This window comes from Thermobia domestica, chromosome 14 (genome assembly GCF_964235325.1).
Source record: "Thermobia domestica chromosome 14, izTheDome1.hap1.1, whole genome shotgun sequence".
Classification (NCBI taxonomy): domain Eukaryota; kingdom Metazoa; phylum Arthropoda; class Insecta; order Zygentoma; family Lepismatidae; genus Thermobia; species Thermobia domestica.
Genome location: NC_137467.1, coordinates 25,335,847 through 25,358,634, shown reverse-complemented (window position 1 = coordinate 25,358,634; position 22,788 = coordinate 25,335,847). Strand labels below are relative to the sequence as shown.

Here is a 22,788-nt window from a genome sequence, read left to right as displayed (position 1 = left end):
AATTTAGACATATGATAGTCTAGCAATTTAGACATATGGTTGGTACCTTGAACATGGTTGTGGTTGTCTAAGGGTCCAGAAGAAACTAATTTTAAAAGCATAATAAAGCATAATTTTATAAAAAATAAAGCATAATTTAAAAAAAAATATATAGCACAATTCTTGGTAAATTCTGTTTAACTGCAAGTTTAACATACTGTATTAATATTTTTAAACCAATATTTACAATGCAAAATCTTTGCGAACATAACAGTAATTTCTTACAAAAAATTGGACTCAATGCTAGACCAGGCTATCTACGTAAGCAACATCTGTTGACTGTAGATGTTCCAAGAACTGAAATGTATAAAGGCTCACCATTATATAGAATGTGCAGTAGGTTTAATAGCATATCAGTATTAAACAAAGATCTAGATATAGCATTACCTCTGTCTCTGTATACAAAGAAGTTGAAAAATATATTGTATTAGAATGTGAATACATGTATTTGCATATACATGTGTAAACCAATTATTTGACTTTTAATGGTTTCTTGTAATACTCTTCACGTTTTAACGGTTTATACTCTTACGATAGTTATTATTGTCTTTGCCAGATATCTACAGGAGTTTTGTCAGTATGATTATATTCACTATTATGTATAATATTATATTATATGAACTATCTATATTATGTACCTTCTGTAATTGGAGATTCTATTCTCTGTTGAAGGACAATAAATAAATAAATAAATAAATAAATAAATAAACACAATGATGAACAGCTTATTTCTATTTCGGTAAATTTTTCGGTGTAATCCCTTAATGTGGAGAAAAGAAAAAAGAAAGAAAAAAAAAAGAAAACTTTTCGCCAACAATAAATAGTAGACAAGAACTCCACACTATATTGTTATGTGTACCTCTTGAACTTGAGCACTTTCTGTACTTTTTGGTGTCATCTTTTACTTTCCCGTTCTGCATATATGCACCGATAAAGCGCACACAAGTGATAGAAAAAACTGACTCGAGTAGAGCATATTTCTTTATAATGCATTAAATAGAAAGTTAATTAAATATGAAAGAAATCGTTTACATAAAATATTAATAAATAGATCAAGATATTTAGAATATTTCATGTATAGTAAATATTATACATTATACACGATTAATGTAAAACAATGATTGAAATTAACAATAAAGTATAATTTGCAAAAAATAAAGCATAATTAAACAAAAAATAAAGGATAATGTGGTTTCCTCTAGTGATTAATCTTGTGCAGATACTATTCGCAAACTCCGCGGAATGTTTGGTCGAAGTAGTAAACGAAGTAAGTCGACTGTGATTAGACTGATTGCTAAATTTGAGAAAACCGGTTTGGTCATGGACATTAAACGATCTTGTAATAAAGTATGACTACTCGCTGTTCCCCCGTCATGAAGCGATTCATTCTCACCCGCAGAGAAAACAGATAACGATTGGCGCTCCTTGACTACTAACCACAAACACAACAAATGAAAATCGTGTAACATTCAGTGTTGCCAACTTACTAGAGCAGAAATGTCGGGCATTTCAATCTTGCGTTCTTTATGAGAAATCTTTAAGAAATCTTCCGGCGTTCCACGGTTACGCCGGCTAGGCTAAAAGAGACGGTGATAATGAGAAATGAATGAAATGGTGGAATGAAGAAAGTAGGAGGAAACGGGAGAACCCAGAGAAAAATCGCACACACGGTGATTTTCTACCATACGGTTCACTTGGCGCAAGCTGGGATGGAACCAGGGACCCCATGCATCACAGGTGTACGCTCTACCACTGAACCACCACGACCGGTCCCGAGTTCTTTATTTAATATTCTTTAGTACCAGCGTGAACTGTGAGGCTTTTGATCACCCTCTATCATCTCTGAAAAAAAAAAAACTTGAAGTAAAATAAAGTAGTGCCTCGTAAATTTACAATTGAAACTATGCAGTAATTTTACACTACGGACACCAAATGCACAAGCTGTACCTACTGGAACAGCGAGGAAGGCTCACCATTTTCATGATTACTCATGTTTATACAGGGTGGCCCAGATATACAGTCCAGTACTGATCAGCTCATTGATTATTTTTTTTAATTTCTTATTGTTATCCATCAAGTAGACTTAGCTTCCTTATTATTTGTTCTTAATGTCTTTTCACATATATCTTAAGCTCGGAACAGCCGAAGCAAATAAACCTATAAGCTAAAATGTTATACTTGATCAATGCAAGGGTGTATACCTACCTTTGGGCCACCCTATATTTTTAAACTACTCGTATAACAAACAAGAGTGTGTACTTACCTTGAAAATTCCAAATAGTAAGATGACGCTGAGTACCATCATGAATAATTGAGTACCGATGATAGCGAAGTAAGCTATTTGAACTCCTGTAATTACAGAACAAAGGATACATGTATTATATGATATAATCGGATTACAAGTACATTACATCTTTAGTATGTATATAATCAAAGTCTCATCAGATATTGACGTCAGAGAAAAAGCAAAGTTTTAACGTTGACTAACTTTTCTAACTTGTAGTTATGGTGTTTCCGTGCAATATCCAAGAATATTTGTCCTGAGTACGAATATTTGTTCCAAGAATATTTGTCCAAAATATTGTTACTTAAGAATTTTCTAGAAGTCACTGAGATTTCTCAAGCTGTTTTATGCTGAAAGATCCTTATCTGTATTGAATAAAGAATTTTTTTTAGCAGACGTGTGTTACCTTAATATTAGAACACTTATTTCCAGTATGAAATATCATGGCATAGGTCAAAGGTCATCTGGATCAAGTTAGGGTATGAGATTAATTCAGGTCACCTGGGTCTGGAACTCTCGTCTCTGACCAGGAGAGATCAAATCAGGGGTACCCATAAGTGTAGAGACTTTTCTAAAGAGTGGCTTACCAAACAAAAGTTCTTTACATGTTTACCCTATCTGTCCGACCAACCAAAATTCCTTTCCATATTTACACTGTCTGTCCGACAAACCAAAACTCCTTATATATTTACCCTGTCTGTCCAACCAACTTAAACTCCTTTTCATATTTACCCTCTCTGTCTCACCAACATAAACCCCTTTACATATTTACCGTCTCTGACTGATCAACTTAAACTCCTGTATACATTTACCGTGACTGTCCAACCAACGAAAACTCCTATACATATTTACCCTGTCTGTCAGATAAACCAAAATTCCTTACATATTTATCCTGTCTCTCCGACAAATCAAAGATATTTTACATATTTCCTTGTCTGTCTGACCAACCTAAGCTCCTTTATATATTTACCTCTCTCTCTGTCCAACCAATCATTTTGTGAACGCGACACAACACCTTCGGGTTCTATGGGCCATAGAGTTAGTTGGTTACATAAAAGTGACATGAGTTATAAATAGCTCCGTTACCCGTTAAGATTATAATAAATTTACTCTACTCATTAACGAGCTCGGCCGGCATCATTGTTCTTGTTCATTGTCCAACCAATCAAAACTCCTCATATTTATCCCCTCTGTCTCACCAACTTAAACTCCTTTACATATTTATCCTGCCTCTCCGACCAACCAAAACTCCTATACATATTTACCCTGTCTGTCCCATAAACAAAAACTCCAAAACTCCTATACATATTTACCCTGTCTGTCCCATAAACAAAAACTCCAAAACTCCTATACATATTTACCCTGTCTGTACCATAAACAAAAACTCCAAAACTCCTATACATATTTACCCTGTCTGTCCCATAAACAAAAACTCCAAAACTCTTATACATATTTACCCTGTCTGTCCCATAAACAAAAACTCCAAAACTCCTATACATATTTACCCTGTCTGTCCCATAAACAAAAACTCTTTACATATTTATCCTGTCTCTACGGGCAGAAGGTTCAACCTCATAGAGAGAGAACTATTACTTGCAGGAAACTTACTTATTTGTAGCATAGTGCACAAAGAACTTGTATAGAAATTTTGTAATAAAAAGGTGAGGAAAAACATACAGCCCGTGTACCGTCTCTACCATACATTACAAAGTAGAGACAGTCTAATAATAGATTCTATTTCTAGCAGTACAGTTGACCCTAGCATTATGAATTTAATATGTCTGTAACGCTGCTCCTTAACCGAAATGCTTCGCTAACCTAATTCGTTTGCCCCATTGAAATTATTCTATCATCACGCCTAATATTTTACGATTTTTGATTCACATTTGGTGCTTTCTTTGATGAATAATACAGAATTAAAATGAAATTTTCGTGTCAATAACGAAATAATAACACTATGTTAAATTTAACAACATGATGGATAGAAACACAAGAAGTGAAAATAAGAATAATTTTTTATCTTTTATTTTACTAATACATTCTGATAAACATAATGTTTACAGTAGGATGGCTATTTATGTCATATCAAACTGAGGATACTCTTCCATCTGGCGGGGGGGCACGGTGGTTCACTGGTAGAGCGTTCACCTCCGGTGCTTAGGGTCCCCAGCTCGCGCCGTGTGAACTTTGTGGTGGACAAACACCGTACTCGTGGGTTTTCTCGGGGTTCTCCCGTTTCCTTCAACTGCCTTCATTCCACCATTTTACTCATTTCACATTGTCACCGTCTCCTTTAGCCTCACCGGCATAACCGTGGGACGTTAAACTTAAAGATTTCGTTTCATTTTTCTTCCATCTGGCGCCCCTTGTTATACCTCCGGACGGAAGAATGATAAGTTTTAGCTTTCAAGTTTTCTTTTAAATCATTGTATTTACACCAGGAGTAAAAGTGAGGGGGGCAACGTTGAGGACGGCGTCCCCCACTTCCAGAAAGTATCTGTTATGTTACCCCTTTCTAAAAAAAAAAAAAAAAAAAATACAGTGGGTAAACATAGTCACGGTTGCGGTATGACATCATGGTTCCCTTTAACTTTTCAGATCCACTTTTACTCCTGATTTACACAGCATCGTGTTAACTTTTCGTATTCGTTTTTATCAATGGGTCTGATTTTTCTTAACAATTCTTCTCGACACATTTCAACTCCAAACATTGGGGATTATGTGAGACCTTTAAGAGCCCCTGACATACTAAAAATAACACAAATTTACCATTTTTTAAAAGACTTGTTTTTCATTAAGTGAAAGAAGATAATGAAATGTAACGTACCACAATCATAGATAATGTTATTCTACAAAAGAAAACATGACCCTGAAGAATTTTTAGTGTTCCCTTCCATAGAAATTACAGCGTTGCCAGAATAACCTTTCCCCCAAAATCTAAGTTAAGACAGCGACTAGAGGAACGAACTCAACTGTATTTAATTATGTATCATGTTATTTCGGAGTCCTGTGAACTACTTTTAAAATAACGGGTATTATTTAATTTTAATAACTGTATGCTAAAACTATTGTGTTTGTTACAAACTAAATATAACTATTATTTAAGACGTAGTTCATATGATTCCAAGACATAATCAAATGCAGTTGAGTTCGCTCCTTTAATCACTGTCTTAACTTAGATTTTGGGGGAAATGTTATTCTGGCAACACTGTAATTTCTATGGATGGCAACACTGAAAATTCCTCAGGTTCATATTTCCTGTTACAGAATAATACTATTTATAACTATGGTAAGTTGTATTTCATTATCTCCTTTCACTTACGAAAAATAAGCAAAAGGAAAATGGTAAATTTTGCATTATTTTTAGTATGTGAAAATCTTAATAAGCATATACGTACACCATATTGTATCAAAAAGGAAACAACAAATACGTAGGAAATCAAGTAACGTATTTTCTACATTGGAAGGGGGAGAGGTTCACTCTGTGCTTGTCAGTTGATTATACATCCAAGTAATGAAGCACAAATTTTAAGAAAAACTAACTAAACGTAATCATAAACAGAACTTAAGAAGCACTAATTTGTCAACACAAAAATACACACAATGTTACCAGGCCGTAATGTTATAAAAAAATCTCGAAAGGCCGAAATTTTCATTTGCTCTAGAATTTCCCACTTTAAACTAATAACAAATTTTCTAAACTTAGAAAACATGAACAGCGAAATAAGTGTATATGAGTATGAGTGGATTATTCAAAATTTCGATAGTCTACGTTCATCGAGCAGATTATGAACAAGCATTTTCCTTAATGAGAAGAAAGTGAAATCTTTGAGCTTTGCGTCCCACGCTTACGGCGGCTAGGTTAAAGGAGACGGTGATGATGAAATGATGAGTTAATGGTCTAACGAAGAAAGTGGGAAGAAACGGGAGAACCCCGAGGAAATCCACGCATATGGTGTTTGTAAAAAAAAGAAAAGAAAAAGTGACTTTATAAAGTCAATGCAAACATTATTTTAAAAATACTTCGCGTTATATAATAATAAACTTTGACAATTAGCATTAGTTTCAAGATTATTAAAGACTCATTTTTCTACTCCTCATCCATAGACAATTTTGTAGACTTCATTGGAATTGATATATGAAAAATCCCATAAATCCTGCCAATTTTATGAAAATTCCCTTTATCACATTTCAAGAAATCGTTGTCAAAAATCCTAGGGTCTACTATATAATTTTTCCCCACGGATTAGTATCAGTGATTACACATGAATTTAGGAATGAGAGGGACCGCACAGCACAAACTGTGGCCACTTTCTGACGGTGAGTTATAGATTACTTCGGATGTATAAAGGTAACCAAGAAAGTTCTGTCGCTTATGTAGAGGTCTCTGTTCCATTGGCCCTCACACCGTGAGTTGAATGCCAATGGAGACAAAAAGAAGGTCAGTTGTTCATGTGGGTATATCCAACATACTGCCTGGTTGTGAATGTTCACTTACACCGTGAACTTGCGTAAGGACAGAGTGAACATGAGATCTCCATAGAGCATCATAGGGCAGTGTATGCTGTGCGAGTTAAAACTGGGGTCAAACGCCGCTGCGGCGGGGCGGAAGATATGCCAGGACTTTGGTGAGAGTGTTTTGACTACGCGGACAGTGCAGCGGTGGTTTAACAAGTTTGAGGACGGCGATGAGTCACTTGAGGACGCACCACGTGACGGAAGACTAACATGCATAAAATGAAGATCTTCAAGCAGCAATTGAGGCGAACAGTGGCCAGACATGTGAGGAATAGGGATTACAATTCAGTGTGGGAGAAACAATTCGGCAGCACGCCCACGAACTTGGGAAATACTACAAGTTGGGTCAATGGATCTCACATGATTTGACTCCTTCCCAGAAGGCAACGCCAGCAGACACCAGTGTTTCTTTGCTGTCTCGTCTGAGGAAGAAGCCATTTATGGACAGGGAGTTGACATGTGATGAAAAGTGGTCCTGTACGAAGTTCCACGGCGCCGTCAGCATTGGTTAGCATCCCATGAACCGTTTACAAAACTACTGATACCAGCAATGCACCAGAAGAAGGTCCTCCTGTGTGCTTCGTGGATTGCTCGTGGCGGCATCGTACATCGGGAACTGTTACCAGCTGGCCAGAGAGTCAATGCAAATGTGTACTGTCAGTACCTGAGCCGTGTTCAAGAAATCTCAAAACTCTGGAGCCAGCACTTCTGAATCGCAAAGGGGCCCTTCTGTTAAAGGGTAACACTAAGCCCCAAGTGGCTAGGATGACCTGGAACAACATTCAACGTTTTGGATGGGAAATACTATTGCATCCGCCAAACTACCCGGACATTGCACCGTCTGATTATCACTTGTTCCATTCCTTTGACAATCACCTTAGTGGACGCCAGTTTAAATGTCTAGTAGAGGTGCAAAATGCACTGAATACCTTCTTCACTTCACGGCCAACTAAGTTCTACCGCGATGAAATCCATTGCCTTCTAGGATATTGGCAGAAGGTCATCGATGCTGATGGGGACTATTTTTGATCTTTCAGGTACGTCTTGGGTGGCACATCGATGTTCGAAGGTAGTGGATGAAAAAGCGACAGAACTTTCTTGGTTGCCTTTATAATAAATTTACTTGGAAATAAGCGAAGAAGTGCAGAAAGTTTACAATGTTGTCTTAGTCTATTTTCTGCAGCTGTTAGTTTTAGGCTCTCCAAGTGTATTTAAAAAGTTCAATACATTTCACTTCATTTATGTTTTACTCCATCGTGTGTGACACCCAAAGAAAAATCCGTTCCCCTGGACACCGGTATATTGTACAAATATACGGTATCCTCTTGCTTACTATAGAAATCAGTACGGAGCATACGTTATCCGTATGCTACATAGGCACTGCTCTTAGATGTTACATCATGCCGTTGCAGGATGTCTGACATCTAACAGTTTTCCGTATATCACATGCATATACTTATGTTACCTTCGTCAGCTATATGTTATATACGTCCATTTGTATGTGAGATCCTGACCGCCTACATTGTTTCATACGGAAAGTACGTATAGATGGAACACTTATAAAGAAAGTATTATAAAACTTGCGTTTTCAGTTATACGTTTGCTGTACGTTAAGTCCGAAAACTACAGGAATTACGCATGTAGCCTATCTTTTTAAGTACGCCACCTGCAATTTTTTTTCTCAGTGCATCTAAGAAGATAGTATTCGTTAGCACATTTAAATATTTTTTCCAGTATCTTCACTAATATATAAGTTTAACAATTTTCCCAACAATTCAAAGAGATGGCGAGATTTGAATAACTACATTCTTAATTTTTCTACTTTGTATTTAGACGACCCCAAGAACACATATTGCTAAGGGTAATATGGTATGAAGTAAGAAGTATTCAATTTTAAAAATACGATATTATATTTTTTTTTTCGAATCTCATATCAATAGCGGCAATTCAAAAATTTGAAGTATTGATTTTGAATGTTACTGTATTATATTTTGATTATTTGGAGAATAATTATTATTAATAATAATACTAAGTATTCCACTTGCTTTCAAAACAATCTAAGAATTTATATATATTAGAACAATTGCGGCATCCAGTGGCGGATCTAGAAAGTAAAAACTGGGAGGGTCAGCCAGAAACCAGATTATGATAAGTATATCATGAGTTTATTATAAACTTTCAAAAATATATAAATAATAGCTTCAATTATTTTTGTCTCTCAAAAATGTGGGGGACTAGGGACTGGATCCCCCACTGCCAGTACCTAAAAAAATCAGGTATTGATTTAAATGTTATTCTATCTTATAGCTGGACTATTTCGAGAACAATTATAACTAAGGGTAACATCTTATAAAGTAATAAGCATTTGAAGAAAATTTTTGTTTTCAAATTTTAAGACAATGGTGGCACCTTTTAGGTATGGATTTGATTTTTTGGTTATATAAACTCTATTTGACTAAAAGTGTCCATTAAGAATAGCATGATTTTGTAAGAAACGTTTTTTTCTCGGTAACCCCGTTGACCAGGGTGGAAAAAAATCTTGGTTTTTTAAAATCACTTTTGTTGATTTTTTTTTATTTAAATAAAATCTTTCTCCTCGTATAATACAAGTCGCGAACTGAAGAAAAAACATTAGGAATTAGAATTAAATGCTAATTATGCCATTTAAGTGAAAGTATTGGGGTTGATTTTTGAATTAATAACAAATTGTTAACCTATTTCAACCCCAAATAATGTTTCTTAAGCATTTTAGGGAAAAGTACAGCAATGTTTCTCAAAATGACTTTTTTTTTTTGACATAGGTTACTGTCTTTTGGCAGGGTGCATATTTTTTTAAAATCAGAACTAGCTTGCGGCACGAGATACATATAAAATACATAAATTTCTCCTAAAGTTATAAATTCTAAAAAAAAAAAAAAATAAATAAATAAAAAAAATAAAATAAAATAAAATAAGTTTCGGAGAGGAATTGGATTTCTCTGAATACACCCCTATTATCTGGGAGCAAACAAACAGATGAGCACACAAAGTAATTTTCATCTTAAATGTCGATGGTGATTTCCCTGTTGGAATAGTTAACGATTTGCGAATTCTATGTTAGGAAGAGAAGAAAGCAGGATTGCCTCGTTACCCGTTCAAAATGTGATTTTCCCTAATCATCCTATGCATGATACTCGTTTTCATACTGTGCTGTACATACATTTGAGTCTAATTGTATTATGATTATTATCTTTCATAATCGAGATAACAGAACAGGAACGGGATTTTACTTATTTTCACTTTAAATTAATTTTATTTCGGAATTTGAATTAAATCAACGATTTTATTAATTTGTTTAAATCTTGATTTGCACGATTTATTTAGATCTTCATTTAAATCAATCCACCCTGCTATTGACCAATCTTAAATCAGTTATTTATCTTTGACGTAGCGGGAAAGAAATTCTCTGGACAATGTTGAACTCTGTTCTTCAATTTATGAATGCATTTTCCAAAAGCCATTGACAAAATAAATATGAAATTTTGCGAATACTGCTTTTCTTACTGCTAATTTTATATTCCCTTTTCGTGGTCAAGAGAATAATTCATGTTGTCTTGAGTTCAATCTTCTGTGCGAACACTAAACGATAAACTAAACTCCTGACGCAACATCCTTTAGGGGACCAGAGCCTACCAGCTGTCTTCTGGCACTGAGACTTTTCGGCTAATGTGTGGTCAGGTAATGGACTCCCCTCACCATCAATACTGGTTTTCTAGACCCGGAGTTTTCACTATTTCTTTCTTTCCAAGTAGTCCCTCAGTTGCCCTCAGGACGTTTGGTGGACACCGCAATGCCAACATTATTTAGTGACTCTCATCATTGCTCTGTCCAGACACGGTACAGCTTGACTTCACTGATTGAACGAGAAACAGTATTCCAGTGCAGCTAAACCCTTATAGAAACACCGATTTAGGAATTAGTTCTTTTCCACATAGTGTCCACAGAAAACAAACACAAAATTAAAAAAAAAAATACTTGAAATTACTGTGTGGGACTAGTTGGAGGTTCTCGACGTAAAAGGAGAAGAACGTTGCACAGTGTTGGCAGCCGTACAATAATTTCCAAACATGTGAAAAGAAACACTTTAGAATGACACGAGATGGAAAGGGAAAAGTTTTCTGGTATGCTTTTAAATTAAATTAGTGAAACCATATATATATATATACAGTGGCGGATCCAGGATATGATCAACGGAGGGGCTAAACCATAATTTGCCGTTTTATCCAGTGTAAAGCAGAATTGAAGCCCATTTTACTCAGTGTAAACCTGACCGTCAAGAGGGGGAGGCTATAGCCCCTTAGCCCCCCTTGGATCCGTACTTATATATATATATATATATATATATATATATATATATATATATATATATATATATATATATATATATATATATATATATTATGACGTCAAGAATGTTGTTTTCTTAAATCCATTTGTAACGTCGGTGTAAAAAAAATGTTAACAGCAGTATATTAATAAATCGTAAATATAAAACTAAATAATTAAAATAAATATCAATAAATCGTAATAAATCGCTATGTTTATTTCTTGTTTGTGTGTAACATCGCTGTGAGAAAAATATGACAAACAGCAATGGACCAAGAATTCGTTACTTCTACAATTTCTTCAGTGCAGAGAAAGGAAGTCACACTTCAATGAATCAATAAATTGTAACTTGTATGATATATATTTCTTATCTATGTTTAACAAGGGTGAAGAAAGAGGATACCATACTTTAATGGATCAATAAATTGTAACTTCTATGTATATTTCTTGTCTATTTGCAACGTCGGTATAGAAAAAGGATGTCACACTTTAATGAATCAATAAATTGTAACTTGTATGATATATATTTCTTATCTATGTGTAACAAGGGTGAAGAAAGAGGATACCACACTTTAATGGATCAATAAATTGTAACTTCTGCAATGCATATTATTTTCTTGTCTGTATAACATCGGTGTAAGAAAGAGATGTTGAAGTGCAACGATTTAAGAAATCAAAATATGTACGTATGTATGTGAAGAAGAAGGCAAAACATAGTGTCACTTTATGGCCATTTTCTGATTTTTTGCTTTGGTAGTTGGTCACACTGTTATCTATATGCAGGAAAAGTTAAAAAAAAAAAATAGTTTCTGTAAAATGTACGGTACCTATCTAGCAGTATATTTAATTTTCACCAGTCAACTGAGTTTTTTAAAATTAATCCTTAGAGTTGAAATTTTCTTGCTTGTATAAATTTTAATTATTAATTTTTGTCATGCGTGTATAGACATTCTTCTTGTCGATGTTAAATTACAGTGAATTAAGTTCAAATTTCGTAGTAATCTCCTAGGTGCATTTCGCCAACCCCCCCACCTTGGAGTTTCGAAACAAAACCTATGTCAATCGTTTGTGCTACGTTTGTGCCGGAATGTACCGCAAAAATTTTCGTTTGTACCACTTCCGATACAAAGTTATAAGAGTTTTAAAGTGAGGAGGGGCTGAGGAAACGGCAGCCCCCAACATTGGAATTTCGAAACAAAACCTATACCAATCGTTTGTGATACCTTTGTGCCATAATGTACCGCAAAAAGTTTCGTTTGTGCCACTTCCGGTACGAAGTTACAGGAGTTTTAAAGTGGGGGCTGGGGAAACACCAGCCAACAACCTTGGAATTTCGAAACAAAACCTATTCTAATCGTTTGTGCTACGTTTGTGCCGGAATGTACCGCAAACATTTTCGTTTGTAGCACTTCCGGTACGAAGTTATAAGAGTTTTAAAGTGGGGGCTGGGGAAACGGCAGCCCCTAACCTTGGAATTTCGAAACAAAACCTATACCAATCGTTTGTGATACGTTTGTGCCATAATGTACCGCAAAAAGTTTCGTTTGTGCCACTTCCGGTACGAAGTTACAGGAGTTTTAAAGTGGGGGCTGGGGAAACACCAGCCAACAACCTTGGAATTTCGAAAGAAAATCTGTGCTAATCATTAGTGCTAAGTTTGTGCCGAAATGTACCGCAAAAATTTTCGTTTGTACCACTTCCAGTACGAAGTTATAGGAGTTTTAAAGTGGAGGACTGGGAAACGGCAGCCCCCAACCTTGGAATTTCGAAACAAAACCTATACCAATCGTTTGTGCTACATTTGTGCCGGAATGTACCGCAAAAAGTTTCGTTTGTGCCACTTCCGGTACGAAGTTGTAGGAGTTTTAACGTCGGGACTCGGGAAACGGCAGCCTCCAACCTTGGAATTTCGAAACAAAATCTATGCTAATCATTAGTGCTAAGTTTGTGCCGAAATGTACCGCAAAAATTTTCATTTGTACCACTTCCGGTACGAAGTTGTAGGAGTTTTAAAGTGGGGGACTGGGAAACGGCAGCCCCCAACCTTGGAATTTCGAAACAAAACCTATACCAATCGTTTGTGCTACATTTGTGCCGGAATGTACCGCAAAAAGTTTCGTTTGTGCCACTTCCGGTACGAAGTTGTAGGAGTTTTAACGTCGGGACTCGGGAAACGGCAGCCTCCAACCTTGGAATTTCGAAACAAAATCTATGCTAATCATTAGTGCTAAGTTTGTGCCGAAATGTACCGCAAAAATTTTCATTTGTACCACTTCCGGTACGAAGTTGTAGGAGTTTTAAAGTGGGGGACTGGGAAACGGCAGCCTCCAACCTTGGAATTTCGAAACAAAACCTATTCTAATCGTTTGTGCTAAGTTTGTGCCCAAATGTACCGCAAAAATTTACGTTTGTAGCACTTCCGGTCCGAAGTTGTAGGAGTTTTAAAGTGAAGGCTGGGGAAACGGCAGCCTCCAACCTTGGAATTTCGAAACAAGACTTATGCCAATCGTTTTTGCTACGTTTGTGCCGGAATGCACAGCAAAAATTTTCGTTTGTAGCACCTCCGGTACGAAGTTATAAGAGTTTTAAAGTGGGGGCTGGGGAAACGGCAGCCTCCAACCTTGAAATTTCGAAACAAAACCTATGCTAATCATTAGTGCTAAGTTTGTGCCGAAATGTACCGCAAAAATTTTCGTTTGTGCCACTTCCGGTAGGAAGTTATCTGAGTTTTAAAGTGGGGGGCCTGAGGAAACGGCAGCCCCCAACCTTGGAATTTCGAAACAAAACCTATGACAATCGTTTGTATCGGAATGTACCGCAAAATTTTCGTTTGTACCACTTCCGGTACAAAGTTATAAATGTTTTAACTATGGGGCTGCCGTTTTCACAGCCTCGCCACCATTCAATTTCGAAATAAAACGTATGCTAATCGTTTGTACTAATTTTGTACCGAAATGTACAACAAAAATTTTCGTTTTCACCACTTCCGGCGCAAAAATATAAGAGTTTTCAAGTGCGGGCTGTGGAAATGACAGCCCCACGCGTTTCAATTTCCAAATGAAAAGTATCTGAATCGTTTGTACCGGGATGTACCGCAAAAAGTTTTCGTTTGTACCGCTTCCGTTAAAAAGGTATAGAAGTTTTAAAGTATGAAGCTGTGGAGACTGCAACCTCCTAGATTAAAACTTTTATATCTTTGTACCGGAAGTGGTACAAACGAAAATTTTTCCTGTGCATTCCGCTACAAACATAGAACGAAACGTTTTATTTCGAAATTCAATGGTGGGAGCCTGTGGAAACGGCAGCCCCACAGATTAAAACTCCCTTCTCTTTGTACCGGAAGGGACACAACCGAATTTTTTGCTGTACGTTCCGGTACTAACATGGTAAAAGGGATTGACATAAGTTTTGTTTGGAAACTCAATGATGAGGAGCCTGTGGAAACGGTAGCTTCTTAGTTTAAAACTTTTACATCTTTGTACCGGAAGTGGTACAAACGAAAATTTTTACGATACATTCCAGAAATAATGTAGTACAAACGATCGTCATAGGTTTTGTTTCAAAATTCGAAGATGGCGGGCTGTGAAAACGACAGCTCCCTAGTTAAAACTTCTATGTCTTTTTAACGGAAGTGGTACAAGCAAAAGTTTTGCAGTACATTCCGTTACAAACGTAGTACAAACGATTGGGAAAATCTACAATTTTGGAAATTCCGTTTCTACAGCCCAGACTTTTAAACTCTTATACTTTTGTAACGGAGCTGGTACAAACGAATTTTTTTTGCGGTACCTTCCGGTGAAAACGTACCACAAACGATTGACATTGTCTTATCTCGAAATTCCAAGGTGGGGGGTTCTGGAAACGGCAGCCCCCTAGTTAAAGCTGTCATACTTTTGTACTGGAAGCGATACAAACAAAAATGTTTTGCTGTACGTTCCTGTTCAAAAGTGGTACACAAACGGTTGGCATAGGTTTTATTTCGAAATTCGTAGGTGCGGGGCTGCCGTTTCCACAGCCCCTCTAGTTTTAATTTTGTACCGGAAGTTATATAAACGAAAACTTTTGCTGTATATTCCGGCACAAACGTAGCACAAACGATTTGCATAGGTTTCTTTTCGATATTCCAAGGTGGGGATGCTGCCGTTTCCACAGCCCTCCATTTTTAAACTCTTTTATCCTTGTACCGAAGGTGGTACAATCGAAAATATTTGCGGTACGTTCCGGCACAAACGTAGCACAAATGATTGGCATAGGTTTTTTTTTTCGATATTCAAATGTGGGGATGCTGCCATTTCCTCAGCCCTCCATTTTTAAACTTTTTTATCCTTGTACCAAAGGTGGTACAATCGAAAATTTTTGCGGTACATTCCGGCACAAACGATTGGCATTGTTTTGTTTCGAAACTCCAAGGTGGTGGGGTTGGCGAAATGCACCTTAATCTACTGACAACTGCAATCCGAGATCAATGTGTTTCTATAGCAGTACGTCTGAAAATCTAATTATAAAAAGAACGCTCACAAATAAGTATTGAGTATGAAAATGTTTGTTTAAATATTTTCACTGTGTCTGCTAAATTGTAAACATATTGTTGAATCCGAATACAGAAGATTATATGTTTTAAGAAATTTAAGAGCGTATTGTTTATATGTATACACTGTTATCGTTCTAGCTTCTAAAAGATGTAGTTTTCTTTATGCGTCACCTAGGAAGCATTTTTTAAAAAATCTTTTGAGCTAGTGAAAGCAAATCAATTGCTTTCTCTTGTGTGGTTCACCGCACCAAGAAACAATGCGGGAATGTCTTTTCAAAGGGGATAGAAGAACTCTTAAAAGAGCGCACCGTTTGCTCTTGTTTGTTTTTTCGATTTGGTTCCTCTGTCGTCGTTTTAGTTCCTCCAGGAGGTAATATTTCTTCTACTTTTTTTTTCTTCAGTTTTTTCCCCGCTTACTTTACAAGGACCTAACATCTGCGATAAGCCTCCCTGTAGGGTACGAATTTGTGACGCAATATTGAAGTTCACATTTCTCCGACACTGCCAAGAAAAAAAAATGTTTTTCTTTTATCTTCGCAGACTGAGGGTGTCTCAATTTTATGCTTCCAGTGATCGAACATCTTTTCCTTTCATTACTTTGTATGTATCTGTAAGTACTGTCTTTTTCATAAAGTATTTGAAATTAGTTCATACAGATTTTTTAAAAATTTTTTCTTTCCTTTTCTTTAAAGAAATCAGTCGAGGCAAAAACTTGTCTGGTGTTCTGGAAAGTATGTAGATTTACTTTAGGCGTGCCCTAAATGTATAAGAAGAAATTTAGTGCTTATTATGTAAATATACTTCCTATACCTTAAAACTTGTGTTGATTAGTATGGTACAGGCCCGTATCCACGGGGGCTAGGGGGCCAAGCCCCTCTAAACTTTGGCTGGCCCCCCTAAAAGCTTGCACTGTAGGCTTGCAAATAAACTATAATATGGTGATGAAGTATAATAGGATTGGGTCAGGCACCCCTAACTTCTACCCCCCCCTAAATTTTTGGTCCGGCTACGGGCCTGGTATAGTACTATACAAGGACACAAGGGCGGATCCAGGGGGCAGCGATCGGGGCGATAGAACCCCCAGAAGGGGAATCTTTCTTATTTTATATATAAATAAAACCCATCCCAGAGTTTGGAGCTCTTAAAAGTAGCTCTAAGTATCATAGCAGTAATACAACCCACTGCCCCACGCACCCACGGGTGTCCACCGGGTACGGCTGCTCCCCGAAAAAATCTTTTTAGCTCAACATACATTTGTACACTTTCTCAATAAAACCTATACTTGTTTAACAAGGAGATGATTGATGTAGCATGAAAATATGACATGACCTTACGTTTCATATGTACTTTTTGTTTCAGAAAAATATTATAGTTCAATATATGTATATATATATTTTTTTAAATATAGGTTGAAAAATTTTAGTTACTTATCGTCTTTTCGGGTGCAGAGTAATATCTGTTCAATACGACATAAACGTAGTGGCTTGTAGGATTGAACATCCCCACCCCCCTCCCAAAACTTGGACACTTTCCATCAAAAAATCCTGGGTGCGCGCATAGTACTATACATGGCCAGCGGCGAAGCTATAGAGAAATTGGGGGACAAGATCCTCTATTATCCGCAAAAGTTGTCTCAAAGTGTCCTTCCCCCTTGCTCAATATAGTGGGCATGTTGTTACTTGCTGGAATATTGAAGAAACATACTTTATTATCAAGGATCTTATAAAAAAGAGGAACTGCCCTTACAACAAAATCTTGAAGCCATACGTCAGAGTTTCGCCACCCCTACTCTGCCCACTCCGCCCAATAGGATCGCGATGTTTCGAGCCAACAATCATGGCAGAAACGAAAGTAGCCAATCAGAGGATGGTAGAAACGAGAGTACCCAATCAGACGTGCCGATACTCGGTTGCTTTTTGGCTTCACCAATTTAATAGGATGAAGATACATATGGACAGATCCTCTATTTATAACATCCTTGGTTATTATACTTTCTAGCAACAATGCATAATTCTTAAAGTACATCGAGGGATCTTTAAAAAGAATGAAGTAGTACAAGTAACACTGTTCTCAGATCATGGTTATTTTCCCTCCGCTCTTTTTCATAGCAGATATGCAGTAAAATTTAAACAAAGAAGGGCAAGAGGGGATTGTGTTGAGGGTAAACAGTCAACTTGACGTCTCCCGGAAAAACGACAATCGAATCATAGCAGTGTGGCTTTGCCACTTCAATCCAAATAATTCATATACAGTAGAACCCCTCTCGTCCGTCCTCTAATGGGCATCTCGCTCCAGCGGATCTGACCGTGCTCGAGCCGAACTTGTCCCGACTCGTCGGTGAGTCACGAAGCCCATTGTTGTTTACTGCTGTCACGGCATTGTTGTTTACTTGCTGTTACCGCTTGTCCGTTTTACTGCTTCGTCATCTCTTGTATCGTTTCTTTTGTTGTGCGTGTTTTCTGTACTGTACTGTATAGTTCTCTTTGTGCTTACTCTTCGTTGGATTTTACTGTAGGGAGCAATACAGTCATTTTTGAGTTCAGAGATTGTTTTATTTTGCTGTAAATTCGTATTTTACTATATTTTCTAATAATCCGACCTTTTTTTCATTCCGATCATACCCTCAGTCCCAAAGGTAACGGATTAGAGAGGTTCTACTGTAATACGACTTCGTCACTTTATACATTTCTTCGTTTACCCAGCTCTTCTTATTCTTCTGTATTAAAAATAGTCTTTTAAACAAATATTTACAATATATCGCGAAGGGGACAGAGACGTGGTAAAAAGAAAAGCGTCTCTTTTAGAGGTGCAAACCCAACATTCACTTGATGAAACAGGGGGTAAAATTGAGTTGATTTTGACGTCCCAATCAGCAGCGAGATTATATGAGACGTGGGCTTACTGATTAACGTGGAATCCGAGCCACATGAGCTCCAGCCGGGAATCGAACCCGGGTCTCCCGCGTCAAGAGGGTAAAATCTTAGGAAAAGTTCAATTAGGGTGATGGTCGGACAAGGAACCAGGACCTCCCTACAGGTGCGGATGCAGAGGCGATCGGGCGATCCCCCCGCATAAGAGGTAACTTTATTTTATATATAAATAAAACCCATCCCAGAGTTTGAAGCTCTTAAAAGTAGCTCAAAGTAGCAATATTACAACCCTCTCCCTAGAAGTCCGTCCTGGATCCGCCCCTGCCTCTCTAATGCTAATCAATAAGTGTCAGCTGAAGCATAGACATTCGATTATGCACTGTCCTACAGTCAAGTTATTTTTCATCTTTTAAAAAGCAAATTGAACACGAAGGATCCCCTCAGTGGCTCCCGGTTTTAAAAGATACTAGCTATGTCACTGTTTTTGTCTGCAATCCTGCAACACTAAGTCTTCGTAATTTTTACGAACGGAGTTGATAAAACTGGCATAATAAGACACCGTATCCCCATACTCCTTCCTCTCCCATGATAGGTTCTCTCACCTTAGCAGTAAGCCAGTCGCGGGCGAGCTGTCCTGTAGTTCCCTTCGTTGTGGGTGTAGTGGGTGGCGTTTCGTAATTTTTACGAAAGTTTATTACTTATAGTAAATTCTTAGTCGTAATAAATACGAATGATTAATACTCACGTTTGTTTTTCTAGTGTACCGTACAGTTTATCTAACTCCATTTGACACAGTATTTTATCTGATTTTCATTACTTTACTGTGTCATTTTCTCAAAATGGCCCATAATGGATCACTAGATTCGGATGCTATCAGCAAATTGTTGCTTGAAGAAGAGAGTAAAGAAGAATGGGAAAAAATAATTTACAGCTCTGTGACCAACTGATTTCTCCTGGCATGCATTGTCGACTGAGTAACCTCACTTGCAGCGGAATGTTCGGATGTCAATATCAGATTTCCTGAGAGTTCCTATCAACCCTGAAGGAGGACAGCTTCCTGGAGCCAGGAAAACATGCTTTGACTGCCCCTTATTGTAAGCAGTATCACCTGCCTATTTGTATGGAGCATAAAGCAACATGTTTTGTTCAGTGCAATAAGGAAAAATAAGAATCTAAACTAGAAACGTAATAAGACTTTCGTTTAGTGTACTAAACCTTCAACAGTATAAACTAAGTCAATTTTCCATTGATACAGAAGAATTATTACGTCTGACGGTTTTGTATTTTTACAGAAACATTTATGTGTCTCATTTTTCATTTTGAACATATACGAGATCTAAGTATACATCTAAACTAGAAAAAACATAAAACTTTACCTTATATCATATAACACGATGTTTTTGAATCCTTTCTGTATAATATAAAGTAATTTATTTACATATCCAGCATACTATTCCTACATATGATTAAATAAAGAAGAAATCATAGCATATGCATTTACTTCATGTATAGAAGTTTGAACTTCGTGGCTACAGAGATAGCTTGGACAGAGATTTTTTTCTTCTTGGCGACATCAGTCTGAGCTGCAGAGTTTGTGTGGGGTCTTTGACTCCTAGTGGGTGGAGAAATCCCTAAATAAACAAGGAAGGATGAAATATTGAGTATAGGAAGTATACTGGTAACTTCCTGTTGTATAGCAATGACTAGGTGGAAACATTGTTTACAGACACTCTCCAGGCTTTGTTTCAAAAGCCATAACATTTTTAGCGTCAACATGATATATTTGCTATTTCTAAAGGTGTTGTTTTCACACCTTTGAAAAGAATCTCGCAAGTCCCAAGCTCTTACCTTGGCTTCACCCCAAGTTCGTTACCGTCAGCTATCTGGCCTATGATTTTCTCCCATGATGCACTGCACTTTTGAAAACTTGTATTTTATTTTGACTTATTTTATGTGTGAATTATTAATATTAACGTATTACGCTCACCAGTTCTTGGAAAGACCGTTTAAAATTCATGACTATATTTTGTCATCGTGCTTCCCACCGTTCAAGACATTTAGATCTTGTATTATTGTCAAAATTAATCATAACACAAATGTTTCTATCTCTCTCTCTCTTGAAGTAATGGCGTCTGGATGGCAGCAGACAGTTTTGAGGGAAGCCAGTGGAAAAGAGACTTCCTACACATACTCGAAGAGATGACAACTGTATATAGTGATACTATTGCATTCTGTATATATTTTACTAAATTTATGTGTGTTTAATCAGGTGTAACTATTCTTTGTAATGTTTATTTCAGTGAAAATAGTAATTGTTTATCTATGTGTTGTTATGGACTTCTGTTTGGGCAGAAGCTTTTGAAACTGCCGCTCTCAACAGTGGTGGCAGCACCTATCACGCAGTGTATGCTTGTTTGCAAGCGCAAGCTGGTTTTCGAAGTGCTGTTTGGTGAAGGACCACACACAGACGTTGCCTCAGGCATCAAAACCTTTTGTCAGTGATTCTTGGGAGAGCGAGCCTCTGCTTCTTCCAGGAAATGTGGAGTTTAATAACCCCGTTCGTGGTCATTGTGAAGGAGTTGTTAGTTGTGGCTGAAACGCGAAGGAGTTAGTTCCTAAACTCCAGAGTCTGAATTTGCTTCAGACTTTTCGATAGTCGAAAGGTTACAACCCGGGACAGTGTGAAGATCGTCTTCCCGTGGAGTCCCGTGAAATTTTATAGTGGTAATTACTACAAAGTGCTCCAGAACAGTGAAACTTCATAAAATTGTTAAACACGTCATGTTCGAATTTTCAACTCAATCAATCTTCGACCACTAATTCCTGAACAGTGGCTAAATTTGCTATGACTGTTTCAGCATTGTTAAGGAACAGTTCTTCAGTGGACACAATTATTTATAGTGCAGTGGCACTATTATCCATTCCTGTTATGGAATAGTAAATATCGTTTACCACCAATCTCAAGTGAGATTGCAAGGCCTGCCACGCTATACGGCAGTGCTCTCCTGAACTCTTAAACAAGGCGACTAGTAAGACATAAAGCATTTCGAGCCTTAATCAGACATACTTTGGGTCAGATGTGACATCGTTAAAAACATCTCTAGTTTTCACCTTCGAGGAACAATTGGATTTCTGGTGGAATGAAAATGTGCGCAAGTACAATTGGCGTGTGAATTCAGCATAGACATTTCTCCAGTTCCTCCTTTAGCTGAGACTACCTGTGTAGTGGACATTAGGGCAACATTGAATCACCAATGCAACTGCATCATATATTTTAAATTTGAATTTAACCATATAAAATTTTATATCAAATTTTTTTATTCCTCCTCTCTGTACTGAACTGTCAGAGACACTGAACTCGTTAACATGAGGAGAATGATTTTGTTCGCTTATCTGCTTGGCAGATTACTTTAAGAGGTCAGACAGATCTCTAGTGTAAATATATATCAATCTTCTGTAATTTTGCTGTGCACAATGTGTATCTATATCAATTAGTGTGAGTGGTGCATCATTGAAGGAAAATTTCTAATGAGGGTTTATAATATGAGAGTGGTGAGTGTTTACTTCCGTCACCTATTATTTCATGTGGTGAAATAAATATCCATCTTCCAACAGTAGAGTGAGGGTGTCTACTTTCCTGATTGGTGAGTACCCGAATGCTAATCCATATGTTTTTATTTCAGGAGTGAGAGTCAAGGAAACTTTCTCCTTACTCAAGTACATCTGACCACCTTCCTGAATGGGACCCGGGAAGGAATACGCCCAGAGAAAGGTCCGTGAACTTGGCCCCCCACTTTGAGCACTAACGATAAAATTAGTGTCAATCGTTAGTGTATCGTTAGTCCTTCTTAGTGCACCAACCCCTAACGTTAGTGCTTAATTAGTGTAGGAGCTACAAGCAAAAAACCTTTGGGGGGGCCAAGTTCACGCTGCCCCCCACTTCAAGCACTAACGAAATAACTAGTGCCATTCGTTAGTGCATCGTTAGTGCTTCCTAGTGCACCAACCCGTGACGTTAGTGCTTCATTACTGTAGGCTCTAGAGCCAAAACAATGGTACACGCTGCCCCCCCCACTTCAAGCAATAAGGAAAGGAATAGTGCCATTCGTTAGTGCATCGTTAGTGCTTCAAGAAAATACTAAAAGTTTCGTTAGTGCTTCACTATTAGTGTAGATATAGCC

The 22,788-nt window shown here is 37.3% G+C and overlaps 1 protein-coding gene across 1 annotated transcript in view; it reads right to left on the bottom strand.

The window, feature by feature from the left end:
- LOC145669578 (uncharacterized) overlaps positions 1-22,788 on the bottom strand; it is a 632,206-nt gene that overhangs the window by 168,865 nt on the left and 440,553 nt on the right. The window contains exon 4 of the mRNA XM_081737789.1: positions 2,303-2,388. Coding sequence (XP_081593915.1) covers positions 2,303-2,388 — 86 coding nt within the window. The remainder of the gene's footprint in view (positions 1-2,302; positions 2,389-22,788) is intronic.